The sequence below is a fragment of the Cygnus olor genome, chromosome 3 (assembly GCF_009769625.2).
Source record: "Cygnus olor isolate bCygOlo1 chromosome 3, bCygOlo1.pri.v2, whole genome shotgun sequence".
Classification (NCBI taxonomy): Eukaryota; Metazoa; Chordata; class Aves; order Anseriformes; family Anatidae; genus Cygnus; species Cygnus olor.
This window is the reverse complement of record NC_049171.1, coordinates 82,360,818-82,381,589: the sequence shown is the minus strand read 5'-3', so window position 1 is coordinate 82,381,589 and position 20,772 is coordinate 82,360,818. Positions and strand designations below refer to the sequence as shown.

Genomic DNA, 20,772 nt, shown 5'->3' with positions numbered 1-20,772 from the left:
TACAGACAAGCACACAGAAAAATAGAAGTGGACAGTTATCTGCAGATCACCTTTGTGACAGTGGCAAGGAGAACTTGAAAAGAAAGATGTTCATCATTAAGGAATAGCAGCAGGAGGATTGTACAGTCAATACTCAGAGACAATGGAAAGATTAATAAGGAAACATCTTTTCATGACTAGGAGTAGTACTTTACAAACAAACAAAACTCACCAACAACCAAACCCACGTATTACAGTGTTATATCAACCAAAAGAGCTACAAAAGCAGCTTTATGCTGCCATAAAAAAAACAACAACAACAACAACAACAAACTGCAGTTTGAGTCTGACTGCGAAATATACGATGTGGAAAAAGAAGGGTTTCTAGGTCACCATACAAAGGAAACAAAAGGATAAAAACTGTTCAGTTTACATTCATTTGGAGGAAAGACACTACCAAAACGTGCTCTCTGTTGCTCAAGAGAGAGACCAAATCTGTCTTGAAAGTTGAGGGATGCACAAGTACAACTCTTTAGAAAACAATTCATGGAAACTTAGTGGCATACAACCACCTTAGGATTTCTGATTAACACGTGGTATGTAACTCCAAAGGACAGCTGAAAAACTGCCTTCGAAGAGCTTTCATGTGTAAATAATGTTACTCAGAATTTCTGCACTTATAAATAGAATGGGCACCCTGTTTAAATACCCAACTAAAAATAAAATTCTGCTTGCCCTGAGGCTCCCAAAGGCCTGCACAGTAGTAAATAAATCCTTTTGCTTGTAACTTATGACACCACCAGGACAGTCTTAAAGTGAAAAGAACACCCTCTCCACAACTATATAATTTACCTTTTACTGTGGAGCTGAATTCTTGTCCAGTAAAGAGGCTTCATTGGTCGAGAAGGTTCTATCACATGTTTTCTGCTCCCTTTCTCCTGATTCATCCCCATTGCAAATAAACCAGATGGTAAAGGAGGAGGAAGAAATCCTCCGACTTGTGGGACTGATGGATAGGCACTGCCTTGGACTGGTGGTGGAAGTGGTGGTGCTTCTCCAGGCAAAGGTGGTGGGGCTAGAGGTGGCATCCCCAAACCAGGTAAAGGAGGTGGTGGTGGTGGTGGTGGAGGGACACCTGCACCAGGCAAAGGTGGAGGAGGTGGCAGAGGGGCAATACCTGCACCAGGCAGAGGTGGAGGAGGGGGTGGTGGAGGGGCACCAGGCAAAGGTGGTGGAGGGGGTGGTGGAGGGGCACCAGCACCAGGCAGAGGTGGTGGAGGGGGTGGTGGAGGGGCACTCGCACCAGGCAGAGGTGGTGGAGGGGGTGGTGGAGGGGCACCCCCACCAGGCAGAGGTGGTGGCAGAGGAGGAGGGGCTGGGATGTCTCCTCTGGGTAGAGGTGGAGGAAGCAGTGGAACTCCTGCTCCAGGCAGAGGTGGTGCTGTGGGTAGTGTTGACATTCCCAGGCCAGGCAGAGGAGGTGGTGGGGGAGGGATAGCAGTCCCAGGTAAAGGTGGTGGAGGAGGAGGAGGAGGAAGGATGCCCCAACTGGGAGGAGGGAGTGGGACTGCTGCTCCCGGCAGAGGTGGTGGTGGTGGTGGGACTCCAGTACATGGAAGAGGGGGAGCTGGAGGACACACTGCTATCTCCCCACTTGGCAGAGGTGGAGGAGGAGGAGGCAGCAGCTGTGGGGGTGGTATCATGATGTTTGGCAAAGAGTGGTCCAGGTGTGGCACTGTTGGGCCAGCAAGAGGCGGAGGAAGTCCTGAGCCAGGCAGAGGTGGTGGGGGTGGTACTCCTGCCAGAGGCATGGGACCAGTGATGGAAGGGCTATGCACTCCAGTTACAGAAGCAGCAAGTTCAGTGCCTGATAGTGATGGGGGAATGCTACATGTGCGCTCTGGGGGCAAAGAAAGGGGATGTTCACTACAAGTCACATTTCCAGTACTTAGAGGCTGACGAGGAGATGAAAATTCAGTCTCTCCTTCAAATGCAAGGGACAAATTAACTTTGGGTCCTGGAAGAGGCGACTGTGATGTAGTCTGTACTGATTGGCTTCCATCCAGTGGCACTGAGATTAGCTTCGGAGACAGAATTAAGGAGATTTCAGAACAAAATGTGGGCTGTAATTCTAGAGCTGGCAAGTTCTCTGTTGGCCCTGCACTTTTGCCCCCTTCCAAGTGCAGTGGCGAGGGGGGCCGTGGCAGTGCATTGGCTGAAGGCATTCTGTGCGTTAAATAATCTTCTGTTGGTGATGTTTGTACAGATCTTGCTTCTGACACTGTTCTGGGCACATACTCCTCTCCGTTTGTTTGGAGATTCACAATACTGAGTTCCCTGCAGGCAGTGTGTGCATGCTCATTTTCCTGCTCCCTTCCCGCAGTCTGTACTTCTGTAACAGGGAACTGTTTCTCTAGTTCTGCAATTTTGGTCCTCAGATCCTCAATAGTTTGCTCAAGCTGTTGGATGACACTGGCACGCTCCTCCGATTTCACCTCAAAATCATCCTTTAAGAGAAAATAAACATGCAATAAACGCAAACCAGATAACATTTGTCACTATATAAAAATAAAATTTACATCAAGAACATTGGTATTCCAGAGCTTCAGAAATAAGCCAGTTATGACAAGCCTTTAAAAACAGATATTTTGGCTAGCTGCATCTTACAACAGATGAAGACATTTTAGGAAAATGACTTGCTTCAGCATGAAACTACCATCATCAGCAAGAATATGTTTTGGACTGTGATTACACTTAGCAAAAACAAAAAACCGGAGCAATCCCTCTCCCCACATACCATGACTGAAAAAACAATCAAACATTGAATATTAGTACTGTAAGAGTGTGTGTACACGTGGATACACAGCTATGATAGTGGGAAGGGCACTGCAATACTTAAATTCGGTTAACTGAAAATATATGTTTCTTCACAGGCATGGACTGTGCATAACAGACTCAACATACGACTGACTGCTAGATTTCAATATATATACATTAATGATAAAATATAGATTAGGCATGCAGAACCTCTTGAAAGCAGCTAATCTCAGAACAGGGTAACAACACTTTTCTCCAGCCAGATGCTCAGAAAGGAAAGTAGTAAGACAAAATTAGGTGAGAACTTTCCTCCCACCTAAAATTTGAAACTTCTCTGCTAAGTAACAAACTATGAACGAGTAACATCAGAAATGCTTTCTGTCTGGAATGGTTATTCTGTAATTGACAGCTTCCACATTTTTCATATCTTTCTCTGAAATACCTGATCCTGCCTACTGTAGGCTGAGTAGAGGAAGCATAAGCCTTAAACAGCACAGTAATTCCTACATTCTTAAATAAATATCAGTTAAAAAATAAATAAATTCAATCAGTATGTTCTTTATCAAAAAGGTAGCAAAAGAAGCAACTTAGACCAGAAATTGCCATTAGTGTTTATCTGGGAAAGTTGGTCAGGATACAGAATGGAAGTGACATTACAATACAAAGTCTTCTAATAAAGAACTTTCTTTTCTAGTTACACCCATTTACTTTTTACTGTTCAATTTTTATTTTTTTTTTTTTTTAATTTGGAGCATAGGTCACCATCATCATCAGTTCAAGCATTTAGATTAAGTTTTTCATGCAACAGGTTTTCCAAATTTTTGTGTCAAAACAGTTATTTAGTGCTTTTTTCCTCCTTTTACAAAACCAAACTTCATGGATGAGACTGTAGGCTTACTTTACGGGGAATCTTTCAAATATTCAGATTTCACAGGTCTTGTAAAGAAGCCTACAAATAAACATACAATACCTGGTATACTAATTGCCTTGATTTGTTTCAGGAAGATGATGTTTTTCATCTCATCCTTTGACACATGAAACATTTAAAAGTCAATTTTCTTTCTGGTAAATGAAGTTGTAACTTCCAGCTGGGGACTATTAATAAAATATATGTTCATTAATACTTAAAAAATTGTTTCTGCACAGAATTGGTTTTTAAACGTAAAATTTCATGTTTATCTTAGTTTTCCCAGCTGTCTTCAGGCAATCCCAAAAGTTTTTTAAAAAAAAGTATCTAATAAACAATTATTGTGTGATTCTGAAGCCACTTTATCAAAACTTACTGTCCCGTCTGTTACTGAACTTTCTAGAATCATAGTTTGCACTGAAAGTTACAGATTATAACTAGTTCTCCCTACCAAACTTTGAACAGAAATGTAAACCAGAGAAGAACATCCAAAAAGGCTTTTGATGAATAGTGAAGGAATGAACACAGCAGACATTAGCAAACAATATTATAACAAGGAAAAAAGGCTGAAAAAGACATTTCCGTTACAGAGTGCTCATGGTGCACTCAGCCTCTGTTAATAGCTCACTATTTTGTGGAAGCAACTCTTTTCTTGAAGAAATTCATTATGAAGGAAAAAGCAAATAAACTACTATCCTTTTGTTTCACCTTCTATTATCCCCCCTCTACCAGTCACCTGCAAATACAGTACTAAGACCTATCAGTTCTTCAACAGGCAACATTATCAAAGGAAATTTGTTTCTAGGATTACTAAGGCTAAATAGTAGTTTTCAGTTGTTTGAGAACAACTCCAGTTTCCCCAGACAGTAACTCTCAAGCTCCCATTTTAAACTAAAAGAACAATCTACCAACAGTTTTGTGACAGATACAGCTTCCCAGTTTATCTGAAGTGGACAATTACTTTCTGCTGTAAACAAAGCGTAGCCAACAGGATTAGACAATAATAAATGGTTCTGAAGAGTTACCTTAATGATGGGTGATCTCAGAAGAGTTCACTGTTTTAAAAAATCATTTATTCAGGAGATTGGATTCATTTTTTCACAAGAACAAAAGGTAATCCTTGAATTCTGAAATGCTACCTGAACTACAGGAAAAATCTAGGATTTAATGTTTTACAAGAAAATGTACCCTTGTAGACCAAACTTCTTTTGAGAGAAGAGGTATTTTTAAAGTTAAAAAAAAAAGGCTATGAAGTGGTATGATTAAGCAATTGAAGACAAGAAAAAAAGTGTTGATGAACTAAAGTAACTTTTGACTCCATGCTTTAAAACACTATTTTTCCACTGTCCTTGTGACATGGTATTTCAAACAACTTGGCAAATTTAGCGTTATGTTGTTTCATAAGAGTCACCAATACATCCAGGTTTTCACAGAGACAGCATGTTATAAACACAAGACTTTGCTATGAATGCTGAGAAACTTATCCAGAAAGAACTGCATACTGCATTGAACCAAAATTCACTTGGTTCAAAAACAATATCCATATTTATATGCTTCAGTAATTATTTTAGGTGGAAAAAGGTATTTTACGCTTTGCCTTTTAAGATGCCCTCAGATTAGATTCATTAGATTTCTGCCTTTCCTCCAGTAAGTTTTAAATCTTTCTCCAAAGTTGTTTTTTTTTTTTAAACCCTCGGAAATGGTTGCATCAAACAAACATAAGCCATTGCAAGTTTCCACTATCCTCAACAAGAAAGGAAATGTAAAAGACAAACAAAAACAAACAAAAAAACCTGAGTGATCAGAAATGAAAATTAGACAGTTCTCTTAGAAGAACAAGCAAGGGAGGACAATTTTCAAAATACAAGCTGTTGATAAGAACCAGAATATTGAATGAAAAAATGCACATCATGAAAAGAAGATTCACTTTTAATCCAAAGGACAATTTCACTGCAGAAACCTACGGGGTTTAAAAGAAATATGTGGGAACTCTGTCTTGCCTAGAGTTCTTACCCAGGACCCAGGTACTGTGGAACAGTCTTCTTTCTGTAAAGAAAGAAAGAAAGGTGGAAGCTTAAGCCTTGCTTTATCCAGGTGACTTGCGTGAAAGTCGTGAGTAGGGAAAAATATAAATATCCACAGGTGCATGGCTATAGCATGGTGCTCAGCATTTCTCAAACAAGTTGTACGCATTCCATGTTCAATGAGTTGGATGCATCTGGGACTGCTTGCCTGATTGTGCTTGTGTTGTACTGATAGATTTGTCTGTGTACAGTATCCAACAGATCTGAAAATACTGTTTTACTGTGTAAAGGTTGTATATTTGAATCTGCACATGTACAAAAAGCCTGTACATTACATCCAACTCATTCCAATTTTGTCATGTTTTCCACGTATGTGCATCAAATGTCCAGCATAAAAGCTGATCTATGTAGATAGTACATGTCCAGGATCTTCAAAACTTTAGAAGTTCAGATCACAGCTACCTCTTCTAGTGAGTCAGATTTTTTAAATGAGTGTCTGAAACCTACAAACCCTTCCATGACTAAACTTCCAGGCAAAAAAAAATCTGTGAAATTTACCCCTAGACTATACATGTATATATTGGTATTGGATAATATATATTGAATATATAATATAAATTGCATTCAATTATATACTTTATGAACAGCCATAGTGTCTTTCTCTGTGGAAAAATAAACAGGATGGCAATTCTTAAAGGCAATTTTGGAATATTTGAAAAATAGGCATGTTACAATTTAGTTTTAGAAGTTAATGCCTCATACTATTAGAAGTTGCATCAGTAATTTGATCTTTTTCAACAATTTGTCAGTTAGTGTCATGAAATTTCCTCTCTGGCTGGAATTCATATTTAGATGATAGGTTGATACTATTTTTTTTCCTGGTTTTTGTCATTACTATTTGTTTCCTGAAAGACATTAACTGCGTTGCTACCTGACTGCAAGCATGCACATGAAATACCAGCACACACTTAAGCAGGACTAAGATGGAAAAGTCAAAGATCCCTTAGTTTCTTCCGGTAAGTCAGGACATGGCACTAGCAGCACCCACTTACATGGAAGGATACTCCTTCCAACCACCCAGTTAATAAAAGGTTCCTTTCTATGCAAATTAAAATTTTTTTGAGTGCATTTGCTCACAGAAGGGCACAAAGTAGTGTCACAGTAAACAAAAAATAACTCAGAAAAAATTGTATCTGCTTAGGTTTCTCTAAAGATAACTCATTTTCAAAGGTGTTTCTTGCATCTGCAAACCAACCTTAAGGAAAGGAGACATAACACAAACAGGAATTCTCAGTGCTACAGCTATTGTCAAATGAGAAGTATTGGTGGTCACTTGATTTGCATTCAAACAACTCAGCACCCATCTAATTTATTCTCTCATTTCACTTAATCCTCAAAATCCATTGCAACATTTTAGTTTTACAGTTGTAGAAATTGAGTCAAAAGCTGGCAAACGTGCCAATGACTTCAGGGAAAACTGCTGAAGGAGTAGAATTAGTATTGGATACCAGTTTATTCCTTAGACTGCTATAACAAAGCTCAGTTTCAAGACGTGTGCATTATATTGAAGGTGTGTTTATGGGGACAAAGAGTATATGTTTTCATAACGGTTTCAGCTATGCTCCATGTTTCTTTCTACAACTACAATGCAACATGATGTGCAGCTCCCCAAGACAGTATTGAACAAGCAAGCCTTGGAAAGCAAATGCAATGCTCTGCCCTTCCTGAATGGATAAACTTTAATCAGTGGATTTCAGCTAATCTCCCACACAGTGACACAAGTGACATACTGCAACCAGTGGATTACACCAGTTCACACTGTGCTGGCATTGGGCCTATTTAACTCTTCCTAAACTAAAAAGACAGGACATGTCTAACAAGCTGAGAAGTTCTCATATCCTATCACAGATGTTCAAAAAAAATTAAAAAAATGCAGAAATCAATAACTTGCAATTCAAACAGTTCAATTAAGCAAACGGATCAGTGGGGAGCAAAGATGTTACCAAAGATGTATGCATTACAAATGCCAATTTCTAAAGCTGGCGACCAGAAGAAAAGTTCCAAAGTTTCTTCTCAGATAATTTCTTAAAGCTTCTGTTCCTGAGCAGTTATTTGAATGTCTTATCCCTGGACTAAGCACACATCAGAGAATAAGACTCCATTTCTTTTCAGTTCCTGTTTTTAGTCAAGAAACATAAGATGCAACAAAGGTTGAAAAACTGCTGAATTTTCTCTCTGTAAAGTCATAAGGCTCTTAAGTGAGGTGAAATATGACCATAGGTTATCCCCAAGTTCTGCTACAATAGGAACCTCAAAAGAGATTTTGTAGACTAAAGACAAAACAAGATAAAATCTCACAGAACCACTGACTACCCTAGAAGCTACACAGCAGTGAAGTATAACTGCTGTCTTCTTACATAATATTATTTTTAGTCAGCACAAATAGCATTTTTCGGCCTGACTGCCCAGGAACTTTTGGTTCTGCTTTATTTAAAATGAAATAGAAAACAGAACAAAAACTACATTAACACAATAAAAAACCTCAAACCTTGAAGGATTTTCTTCTAGAATATTTGAGATGTCATTATTAGAGAAGCGTGAAACAGTACAGCCATAAACAAGAAAGACTTCAAAAAAAGGCTTACCCCTCCATCTAGCTTTTATTATTCTATTTTACGTGTTCTGTCACTCACCACAGTGTAAAAAAAAGTGCATAAATGCTAAGGGGGAGGGGACGACTTATCTTTCTTAGTTTTGATATAACCTTATTATGCCTTTTTCTGCTGCCTCTTTAGGTGCTCTGCCATTGATCACAGACTGCTATAATAGAATTAGTTACACTGAGGTCTTTCAGCAGATGGAGATAATTGAAACCTAGCCACCTATGACAGCAATCCAATAAGCAGCAGGTATCTTAAGTGTCAAGGATTTCTTTAAAAGTTGGGATAAAACTGTTCTGGATTTATTTTCATGTGACAAAACACTTCCTTTCTTCTCTTGCCTATGTTTTTTTCTACAGTATTTTAACAAATCTAAAAGATTTCCCATGTATTGATGCCAAGGAAGCCATCCATCTCCACAATTATATCTGGCATACCTTGAACATTTCTACATTGACATAGTAGAGAAAGGATTTGAACTCTTCTAGACTAGGCTTTTCCTTGATTTTTCAGTTCAAATTGAGATGGACTGGCATTCCGGGAAGTTGCCGCTGTGAAAACTACCTTATGCTATTATTTCTGTCTTTTTTATTTAGAGCAACTGAATTATTTTTTATGCTAGAAATAACAGAAAGGATTGCCCAAATACAAATGTTAATTTAATATACATTTGGAGGACTTAAAATGCCTTTAATTTCTTCCTCTGATGGTGTGGTATTGGAGAGAAAAAAAGATGATTTTCCAGGTGAACTTTGGCATATACTGATAGGCAACTGCCTGGAGTTTGATACTTCTACACAGTGCACAACCTTTTTATCCAAGAGTTCAGCCAGACCACAAAATGGGAGGTTCATATGTTGCTTTTGTTTCAGGTTTCCAGCGGGGAATAACCAACAAAAAATACCCACAGTAAGAATAAATCTTTGTAGAAGTGGAAGAATAGTCTTCACAGCCCTGAAATATGAGTCTACTACTCACTAAAGAAAAAGTGTGGGGAGATGGAACCAGTCTTCACAAATGTATTCATAAATGTGCTGAAGGTAGAGGCTGGAGGCCAGTCAGCTTTTCTATCTCTTCGAAAGTTGAAAAGCAAAGATATCATTTTTGGTGGGATAACATTAAATAAAATACATCACAAATCAAATGATCAGAGGTGAGCTTTATGTTTTGAGAGTTTAAGTAAAAACTGTAAAAAGTAAAAAACATGTACGTACAAACAGAAGAAAGTGATCTTACTGTTGTTACTTATGCCAACTTAAAATAGAGAAAATAACTATGTTTTGATTTTAAAAAATAGTCAAAATTTAAACGTTCTGTTTCATATACAAAGAGTAGATATCAGTAATGTTCTTCTCAACTTTACTCTTGAATTCTCATTCAGGTATGGTCATTTTAAAAAATCAATTTGGATATGTATAAACTAAAGAAATATTTTTTTGAAGAAAATTTCTGATCTTCCATACAAAATAGGGTCCAATGGAAATTCTCAGATTCTATGTAATTGTAAAGTAACACCTGATCTCTAATGCTGATAGAAGTAAAAGAATTTCATCTTTAGATCATGGCCCAATTTTAACTGGATGAGGTCTCTCTGGTTAAAATAAGTAAACCTCATTTTAATTCATTTCTCCTTGTTATCAGTGACAACTGTAAGTCCAGAACTGTCTGTAAATCCTGATCAACTTCCATTGTGTAGAATTTGCAACCCCACATTTCAGACATTATTATTTCCAGAACTTTAAGGTTGGTACTACTTTTCAAAGAAGTTGTGCTCAAAAAGACAAAGAACTCTGTCTGGTTTTGAGTATAAAGCATAGTCAAACTGAAAAATACAGAAGCTTCATTATTTATGAAAAAATATGTTCTGCTCTGCCATATTCTCATAAAAGTCTGTTACATAGAAGTCTTGAGATCGGATGAAGCATTTGATCAGCAGTTTCTTGATAATTATTTTAATCAACACCTGTAAATACACAGTATTTGAACTAGGAATCTATGATTCTAGAACTAACTTAAAATAAATATGTGCTTTTAGGCCACACATTTTCAACTGTTCTTAAGCATAAGAAGATAAAAGCTTTATCTGTTAAGATAAATCATCACATCAGAAACATAGCAGGTAATCATAAAGAAAGTCTATCATTCTACCACTGACTAGGCAAAGCAGGAAATACATATCAGCAATACCACAGATCCATCTTTGCAGATGAGCAAAGTCCTGAGAAACATGACCAAATATCTAAGCTAGCCTTGCTTGGGGGAGGGTGCTGGTGGTGAAGGGATTCAACAACATGACCTCCTAATGTCTATTCAGCCCTAAATCATTCTATGATCTTTATATTACTTCAGAGCTGTAATTGAGGTAGTAAACGATGTATCAAAGAAGAAAAACAGAATAAAGAAACTTTCAAATTGAAATGAGTGTACAAGTAAAACTTGATCTTGACATGAACGTTAAGAACAAAGATTAGAACAAAACAATTTTTAGTCTCACCAGGAGGAAGAGTGCAAAAGTGTGCTGTTATTGCTTCACTGAAAATTATACCAATATTGTTTTTAAAGAAGCAACCACTGCCTTCAAGCAAAACAAAGGAAGTCTATCCAAGTATTGTGAAGTCTGGATACCAAATAATAATATTTGTTCTGAGAATTAACTGACTTTTTTTTTTTTTGGCCACCACGCAGGCTTGATGTATTAGACTCCGTTTATTTTTATTTAAATATAGCATCTGTGACCTATATTCTATATATATCAATTAACTGATCAAAAATCACGCCTTGTATTTTTTTATTTCTCTCCCTCATCGGAACTAAATGAAAAAGATTCAGGGTTATGGTTGAAGAAACACCTTTTTATTCATTTCATATATCTAACATAAAATTGACCTCTATTTATACGAAGGAAATTCAACAGTAAAGCTTTGAAGTTATTATAGAAAGTTTTTTAGAAGCCTTGTAGATTATATCAATCAGGTGTGCTCACTTTGCTGTCTTAAACAACAACAACAACACAAAACACCTTAACAATGACAGCATAGAGCTTTCTGAACATTCAATATTTCAGGATTTTTGTTATTATTTTTAGGACCTGGTTTTATTAGCCTTGGGAGATGCTCCAACTATTAAACCTTGGTCAGATTTAAGCACAAAAAATGCAAGTACTCTTTACAGGCTAACTTATTAACTACCACCACTTTCTGACCAAGAAAAAAAAAATATTCTCACCGAACAGTGTCTTAAGGACCCCCGGGCATGACTCGGTAGTGCATTGCACGGTCCCTTCAAAAATGCTTAACTGCCATCTAGTGGCTGAATAGCCTGACTTCTTTATGATATCCTCCAGGCTCTCTGAACGCTTGCTTCTTCCCTCATTTCTATTATTTCTACTTGCAGTCTTATCCCTCCTTCAGGGCCTGAGAAATTTTGACATTAACAGAAGCCAGGGTTTCAATCATAAAGCTCAGCTACAGGTCATACAGGAGGAAGAACAGAATCTCGCAAATTATATTGGGGTCTCATCTCAGAGAATAGAACATCAGACACGCTTAGTCAATCATTTCATATAATAAAAGTTTAGTTCATTTATCTACTACCTGAAGACAAAAAAATGTCTTAGTGCTTATTAGGCTTTCTATACAAGAAACAAAACCCTTAAATTGCAGCATGTTTAAATTGAAGAGTAAGATCTAATTTCAAGAAGCAAAGACAAATCTACATTAATAAAATTGGAAACTTCTGAAAAAAAACATTTAAAAGAGAGTATACCTGATTTGTCTGGGAGGTTTAACAAAGGTTAGCCTCCCCTTTACTACCCAAGTAAAATGTTCTGCACTTGTGCAGTTCCTATGACTCTAGCAGTAACGTCTTTTGCCAGGTGTCTATCATTTCTTGCATCACAAAAACTTTGTTTCCTTTCTGTACATATTTAATAAAGCGTAATTTTTTTCTCAGTGCTAACAAGAGAACACAATATGCCTACATATGCTTCCTGACATTCACCTGTTTTAATTTAAGATATCCTAATTATAACATTAAACATTGGGCCTGAAATTAGAACATAAGTTGCTGCACCACACATTGCAAACCTGGATAATTTTGTGAAAAGATCAAATTAAAAAATCTAATTTTTTGCAGCTTTTTATTTTCTGAGATTGGGATATGCTGGCATGACATTGCAGGAAGTTTACACTGACAACAGTTGTTCTCCTTAAAACAATGTATCTGTCTTTTGTGAGGACACAGACCACTAATATGTATTTGCAAAATGCAACAGGTAGACTTCATTATCATTCTGTTCATAGTGAACACTTCCAGAAAATTTGCTTCTTTCATACCCCTTTCTCTCCTCAATAAAAATACTTTGTTTGTTTTACCTACGTGGGTACTTTTTTTTTTTTCCTTCCCTGCTGTAACACTTGAGCAATACTTTTTGTAGGAAAAGAGCTATCTTAGAAGAGACGTTCATTGCCTGCCCACTAATTCTGTTTCAAAAAGTAACCTGACAAGTAGTGAAGGGATAGAAGAGGAGTAGCATATGTTCCCAGGATCATTGTGCCCTTCTGAAAGAACATCTCAAGAAAGAACATGTGAAATGAAGCAGAGCAAAAAATTTTAATAATAATAATAGGCCACAGCATGAGGACTTTTCCCTCATGAGCTCCAAAATCAATTTTTCTCTGATTTCTACTGAACACAGTTGTTAACCAGTCTCATTTACAGTTGCCTCTATCCTGAGAGCCATGTCATACAAAAATGAGAAAGGTTTAAAAAAATTCTTTATTGCAGAATCATTTCCCCATTTCAGATATATCTTACATTTACCTTCTTTACCTCACCTTCTCTCTACAAATTATCTATCACTCTGAACTTTCAGTTAAGAAAGTTTTGAGTAGCATGCATGTTTCCAAGACAAAGTTGAGCTGTGACACTGTATAATAATGAAAAGTAAGCCCCAATCCAGCCAGCGTTTCATATTTTTTAGACAGACACATTATGTATTTATGTTTAAGGATACCCAAACTTTTTTCTAGTATTACTACGTGTCAAAATTAGAACATTCCAAATGACATTAAGTAATAATTTAATAACTTAAGCTTAAATTATAATAATTTGTAGTTAAAGGCTAAAGTATGAAAAAAATTCCCCTGAAACACAGGGAAAAGGGTTGTCAAAGTGTAGTAGTTAGAAATATTCTACAGAGACACTCCAGTAGTTAGAGTTATAATATTTTCAAAGTGGAAAGTACATTGCAAAAAGTGTCCTGTAATTTAAGGTTTTTAAAGCTAGAATTGTTTCCCTATGATATTGTTGGAAAGTGCACCAATAGATCATGCAGCATAAATCTGTCTTCAGTGCCTGAGAGCTGCCAAAACGTTGTCTGGTTGGTACTACTTGTTGAAGTACACGGCGTTCCAAAAGGCTTATTATTTTGGTTGAGGGATTATTTGTTGGTTGAAATGAGGTGAACCAAACCAAAATGAACAACTGAATTTGAAATGCTACAGGCGTAATGTTTTTTTGATGGCAAAATTTTCCACTGTAAATATACTTTAGATACTCAATGTAAGCTATCATATAACCAAACTGCTAGAAATTGGATCAGTCTGGCAAAATCTCATCTCCTGAGATAGGATTACAGAGACCAGTCATCTTCAATGGAATGATTAACAATTCATTACATCTGTATGCTGATCTTTAAATAAATGCAATCAGGGCTTTCTTTCTAAATTTGTGTGATACTCAGAATAGGCACTCATTGCAAATGACCAAAAAAACCCCAGAATGTTAAAATAATTAAGATAATAATATAAGAGAACAAGGAATTTAGATGACTGTCAAACAATTTGTAAGTTTTTTTTTCTGTGATGTCCCACTAACAAGGCTTAGTTTTCAAGTGCTCATTTTACATTGAGAAAAAGAATTTTTCCTTTGTGTTACATCTCTACCACATAAAATAAAACAAACTAAAATTGAGTTAAAGTGTAGGGAAAATTGCAATGCTACCCTAAAAGATGAGGGGTGTGTAAGAGAAAAGAACTTTGCTCTTGCACAAAAGTACAGCTGCCAAATCGCAACATCAGGTTTGAAGGTCAAGTTTCTAAATGATTTTTTTCTCTTCTTCCTTCACTAAAGAATTTAGGCCTAACCAAAATTTGTTTGTTCTGAGAAGACCTTGTAGACATTGTTGCTCGTTTTTGGCATTTTCAAAACTAGGAGTTGAAATGGATGCCAGTTTCTCTAATTTTCCTCCTGCATTAAAAACAAGCGCCCCCATGCCCTCTTTTTTTTAATTGTGACTTTTTAAAATTTGCTTTTGTTCAGTCAAAGATAGCTATCTTAAAACTTTAGGAAATTATGCTGCAAAATATAAGGTTATGGTCATAAAGGTTACATCATAAAGGTAAGGAAATGGTTAGAATATACAAAAAATAGGCCCTTCCAATGGTAAGAAAGTGCAGAATCCAGACGGGGGGGGTGGGGGAGAAGAGAGAGGAAGAGAGAAAGAAGAGTCGCTCTTTTAATTTAGAAGTATTTTAAAATTTTTACTTAATGGTTTATTGTGAGATAATTTATCAGCATCATTTTACAATTGCATTTGTTTCTATGTCAATATTGACCGTATCTAATTATTTTTATATCATTTGGACAATGTCTTTTCCCAGGGAAGGTTTATGGTACAAAGGAAATCTATGAGTAAACTCAGTTGATCAGTATCAAATTTTACACTAGATCAACCCCTCTGCGTTATTACCTACTTGGCTAACCACAGCCAATGCTTGCTTTCTTCAGAAAGAAAACCTGTAGACAAACTAGACAAAGAATACAAGAAGCCAGAACTTAAGTAGAGACATTTCATAGTGTTTCACCACTTTTAAAAGAAAGTACAAATCACATGAAGAATGGACTGTAGTATTTATCTACAAGAGATGAAAGAAGTTATTTTTACCATTCTATTTTGTAGATTTTTTTTTATATATTTTTGTTAGTTACACTCAACAGTTAAGGACTTATTAATTTTATCCACTTACAGTTTCTCATATTAAGTAATTTCCACTCTGATTTTCAGCAGAAACCAGAATGAAGACATAGTAAAGCAAAAACTTGAAATGATGTTTTGTCAATGAGGTGATCATGCTTACAAATCATTTATTGCTGCTCTTCATTGATGAATAATAGTACAGAATGGAACAAGTTCACATTATTGCTGTAAAAGACTAACAGTAAGCAAGACGGATGGGGATCTCTAACACCAGCAAATGCAATTCATTAATCAGTCAATGTGATAGGTTAGTTAAAGACAGAAGAGACACCAAACAAACATTATTTGTTCAGGCAACCAAGCAGTGCTCTAGTGCTGCTGGTTAAACTTCATTCCAATAGCAAGAGAATCAAATCTTTAGGGAAAGTACCTAAGCAGTCATAAATATTTTCATTAAATGTCCAGTAAAAAAAATTATGTAGATTTTTTTTCTGACAGTGAATTAAAATTCTAGATATGGATAAAATATGCAATGTGCAATATCTTTCTGGATATATATGAGTAAGCTTTAAAAAAAAGAAATGCCAAAAATATTGCTAGTGAATAGTAGTAAAATACTGAAGTAAAATAAAAATGCATGGGACAAATATTTTACAATTTACACTTAAGATATTGCTATGCAGAATAATTTTGTGATATAATTTTAATTAAAAAAATCTAGTCTTTAAATATTCTTAATTATGGAGATTGGAAAATTTAGGTAATTGACTAGAACTCTTGACATGTTGTTTGGTAAGACAAAAACATGTAGGTAATATACCTCCTTCCCCCATCCACATTCATAAAATCCCTGCTTGAACCTGAACTGTGTTTGCAAGTCTAACAATCAAGAGAATACATTTCACTAGGCATTTCTTATTTTCTTACTCCAAAACAAAAACAATGATCATTTTTATTAAATACTGCTCAATGCAGCCATTCTTGAGGCAGCCAGTCATTTGCATAAAAGAAGAGGGTTGGGGGAGAAAAAGATCAGCCCTAACCCTCTCTGAAAAAAATCTCTGCCACCGTTACCCACACAAACTTCAATAGATCTGGTTATATTAGATAATCACTATTTCTTGGCAATACCATCAGACCTCTGGAACCAAGCATTACTTTTGAATGAAGTGAACAATAACATCTCATAAGAATCATCTTAGGTAGGCAGGTACCTTGAATCTCTGTATCTAGATACACTATGGAGCATGTTAGTATTTTGAAATAAAAATTTAGATTTAAAAAAAACCACTTCTGAATGTTTGCATTCTGAAAATTCATTACACAAATAAGAGCTATTGCATAAGTGTCTGAAGTACGTCTTTTCCATTTTTTCTACAGAATGCTAGATAGAACACTTCTGTCAAGATCTTACCTGTACCTGCTGAACATCTTCTATGAATTGTTTTTCTGTTTCTAGTACAGTAGATTTCAACTCTGAATCTGAAAAAAAAAAGTATAGCTTTTACAATATACATAGATTTCATTGATCTTTCAAAATACATACTAAGGATTTAATGAAAAGAGGATACAATTAAAAAGAAAACTGTTAAATCTCCCACTTTCCAAGTTATGCATCTAAAGTTAATTAAGCAGGTTGTATATATAAATAAACCCAGTCTGATCTCAACATGCAATGTACTAAGACTCTACAATAAATGATATGGTCTTAGAAGTATACCACAAATCTTCAAAAAACTCCTTTAATTGTCAGAATTTCTGTTTCAAAGAAAAATAGTCACTTATGGCTCTATTATTTTTATCCCACAGAAAGTTAAGTAATAGTTCTCGTGTTTATTCTTCTCATCCAACCTCATTAAGATGTATGTGTGTCCTTAAGATCTGCAGATTGTATCTGTTCACAAAAGGCTACTAGAACCCATAAACAGGCTGACTACTGGTGGCAGATATGTTGTCTTTTGACATCCTCCACAGGCCCTCCTTCGTTCTACTATAAAATTTGAGATGGCCACTAGGAGACAGACAATGATATAGATCTAAACTCACATTTTAAAAGTGTTTGAAAGACAATTGACCTTACTAGACTAAATACCTTTTGAGAAATCTCAATTTCATCCCAATGATATTATTCCCCCTCTCTGGCATCTTAGCAGTATGAAGATAGTTTGGGACTGTACACTTATTGTGAAACTGTACAGTCATAGCTTCCCAGAACTGGGGGCATTCAAGCCGAGGAACTAAACTAACTCTTCACCTTTTGAGTCTATGGTCCTCTCATTTGTGTAAAGAAACAGCATTAACAGCATTAATTTGACTTTCAGAATTTTGACCACAATACTCATTTACATTGAAAGCCAGCAGTACTTCATTCCAATAGTACCTTTTTCAATTATTTTCTACTTCAGAATAACTCATAAGAATCTTAATAAATATCTAAGAATTCCTCCATTTAATTACCCTCTTTAGACAGTATACTTGCACAGTTATGGTTTTAAACAAAACCACAGATCTCCAAGCAATGAAAAATAAAATGTGGGACTAAAAACTTTTATCTGTGCTTCCTCCCCCCCCTCCCTGGAAAAAGACATCAAAGCATAAAACTCCCCCAAACTGAATTTCATTTCTTAGTTTAGAATAATTGTTATCTAGGTTTTATCCAACAATATTAGTGTTTGAAATCTCAATTTTAATAAAAATGCAACTAAACCTAACTATAAAAAGTTACATTAAAACCTTGATTGTGCAAATATTTATTTCAGTGAAAAGCATGTGCTGCATATCTGTGCTTTGCTTGTGCAGTGATGCATTTTGATTACCTACTGAATAAAAGAAATCACAAATTTTGTGCTGAAAATGAAACAAACATGTAACAACCCAATACACATTCAGGATTCTCAATTTTTTGATAAGTTATTGCAAAGAATAACGAAGATATCTTTTTAATGTATTTGTGGAAGAGAGAGTGTCTTGTAGTTAAGACACAGGGCTGTGAATTAAGATACATTTTTTATTCTACACTTTCTGCAGGTTTAAAAAACCCTACCCTATCTGTTCTTCAGTTTCCCTGTTTTATAGGACATAATTAGTAAAGGGGGGGGAGGAGGGGGACGACAGCAGCTACACAGTGAAAAGTTCTCTAACCAGCTTAATAGCTGCTGCTAATTATGTGGATTATGCCTCCAATTAGTCATAGTCTACTTTTGTACACATCACAAGAATAGAAATTTCTTATACCTTCCCAGAGAATGTCTCATGCACCCTTCTTAGGGTACCACTAAATAGCAGGCAAATCTGATGACTATTTGCAGGAACATGGGAACAGTTTTGATCAAAAAACTCCACATTCCTAATTCCTATACATTTGGCCTCCTCACAGCTTTCTGACAATCCCATCTGTTGGGAGGTGAGGTGTGGAAGCAGGAAGTGTCATTGACAGAGGCAGATAATCTGCAAGGCTACCACTTGAATTCTAACAATCCTCAACTTTTTATTTATTTATTTACCCTTTTTGTTTACTAAAACTACATTTCAAAAGTCTTATCTGGCAGAATTTTCCCAATTATAAAAGGCTGGATGAGGATAGGCAGTCATTAACTAGAAATAATCCATCATGTCTGACTTTGGCATGTTTTGATTATGGATAAATCATGCCTTGTTGCTGACTTTTACATAACTCCATTTACTGAAGCAAATTTAGGATGATACCAACAAATTGGTCACTCAACTCTCAGGGCTACTAAAACCAAAAAAATTGTCTCCTCTGAAGGAAGGAAGCTGTAACATTTTCAAAATAAGCAACTGTCAGATACTTGTTTTACAAATTATTTCGAAGAAGAGAACTTCCTTGGCTAACCATACCTCAACAGATTTGCAAACCCAGGAAAACAGGCTTTGGATCATCAGATGGAAAATTAGCAGTTTACATACCACTATATTTCATTCATGATAGACAGATTTTGTCCGAAAACTTCTCTGAATCCAGAACAACATTTTTGGTAAAAGTATTTGCTGACTGAACCCAAAGTTATGTTAGATATTTCCAAACTGTATTTAAAAAAAAAAACACTAATCACTCTAATAGCCTTCTTCTTGCACGTAATAATGCTCCATAGGATACAGCACAGCAAAGCTATTTAATATATACTATATGAAACAGTGATACTTTGCTTGTTTAGGAGCAAATTACCTAGCACCCTGCAGAATTTCCTCTTGCCTTACTTAAAATTTGAAGACCTGGTATTGCTGTCATGCTGAAGACAGCAATAAAAAGAAAGACTATATATAAAAATATCCTGCTACATTCCTCTCTGGGTAAATACTTTGGTCTAAAATGCAAGTTTTTGCTTATAAACTGGTATCTCTAGTGTTAATATTGTACATGTTTAACCATACAGCAAAAACAATACATATAAAATATAGCTACTCTGCATACATTAATTTAAATCCTTAAATAATTCTTGCCCTCTCCATGTTTCAAAAGGGCACCTATACATAAAACAATTTAATTACAAATCATGCGGAAGATGTGAATCCTTTAGTATTCGCGTGAAATATCACTCACCTCTAGGTTCTTCCACATGGCAAGCACGCAAACAAAATGTTAAATTATTTATCTACCTGAACTGTATTCAGAACAATTTTATTTTTCCTTTTCTACACTGCAAATTCACACCAACAAATAAAATTTCAGTAATATTTTTTAGAAGTCAACACCTCGAGTAAATTTTGAGAACTATTTATGTTCCATTTAGAAGTGGTAAAATACACAATTTTCCCTTTTACTTCTAATTCAATTTTCTTAGTATTTGAGTTTTTGAGAGGGCCGTAACTAAGGAACAGACAAATACTATAGACATTATGTGCATGTAGTAGGAATAATATTAAAGAGAACAAGATTGGATGGAAACAAGCAATGTATAAAATGAATAGATTTAAGTATTCCTTGTGATTGAAGTACTCTTCCAAATAGTACTTCAGTAAAGTAAAAATAGTAAAAAAAAGTTAAAAAATGCATTTCAAAACATATTAAATCTATGCTCATCTAGACATTAGAAACACCAAACTTGTTGTTTACTTGCTGTCATGATAAAACCTCAAAGTAATATAATGAAAAAAAAAACATTTTCTCTTTTGTCTTTCAAGTGCAAAGTCTGTTCATAGAAACCCTGATCACACATCCATTAGCTAAATCTCCAAGAAACACAACCTTTCTTCTCAGAGTACCTGGCAATGAATTCAGTTACCACATATGGCCACACTCATTTAATACTACATAAAAGAGTAGATCGTTAGTCAAAAACTGGACTATTGCAGTAGTGTATTATATATATATTAGTAGTATTATGCAGTAGTGTATTTTTTATATATATATAATTTATTTTATTTTATATTTATATATTATATATT

General features: G+C 35.6%; 1 protein-coding gene across 4 annotated transcripts in view; it reads right to left on the bottom strand.

The window, feature by feature from the left end:
• FMN2 (formin 2) overlaps positions 1-20,772 on the bottom strand; it is a 199,117-nt gene that overhangs the window by 107,573 nt on the left and 70,772 nt on the right. For 2 of the 4 annotated variants that reach the window (XM_040551865.1, XM_040551864.1), the window contains 3 exons: positions 16,781-16,848; positions 5,717-5,749; positions 832-2,486 (listed from right to left, as the gene is read on the bottom strand). In XM_040551865.1, the coding sequence (XP_040407799.1) occupies positions 832-2,486; positions 5,717-5,749; positions 16,781-16,848 (1,756 nt within the window). The remainder of the gene's footprint in view (positions 1-831; positions 2,487-5,716; positions 5,750-16,780; positions 16,849-20,772) is intronic. The other 2 variants (XM_040551867.1, XM_040551866.1) reach the window with 2 other exon arrangements.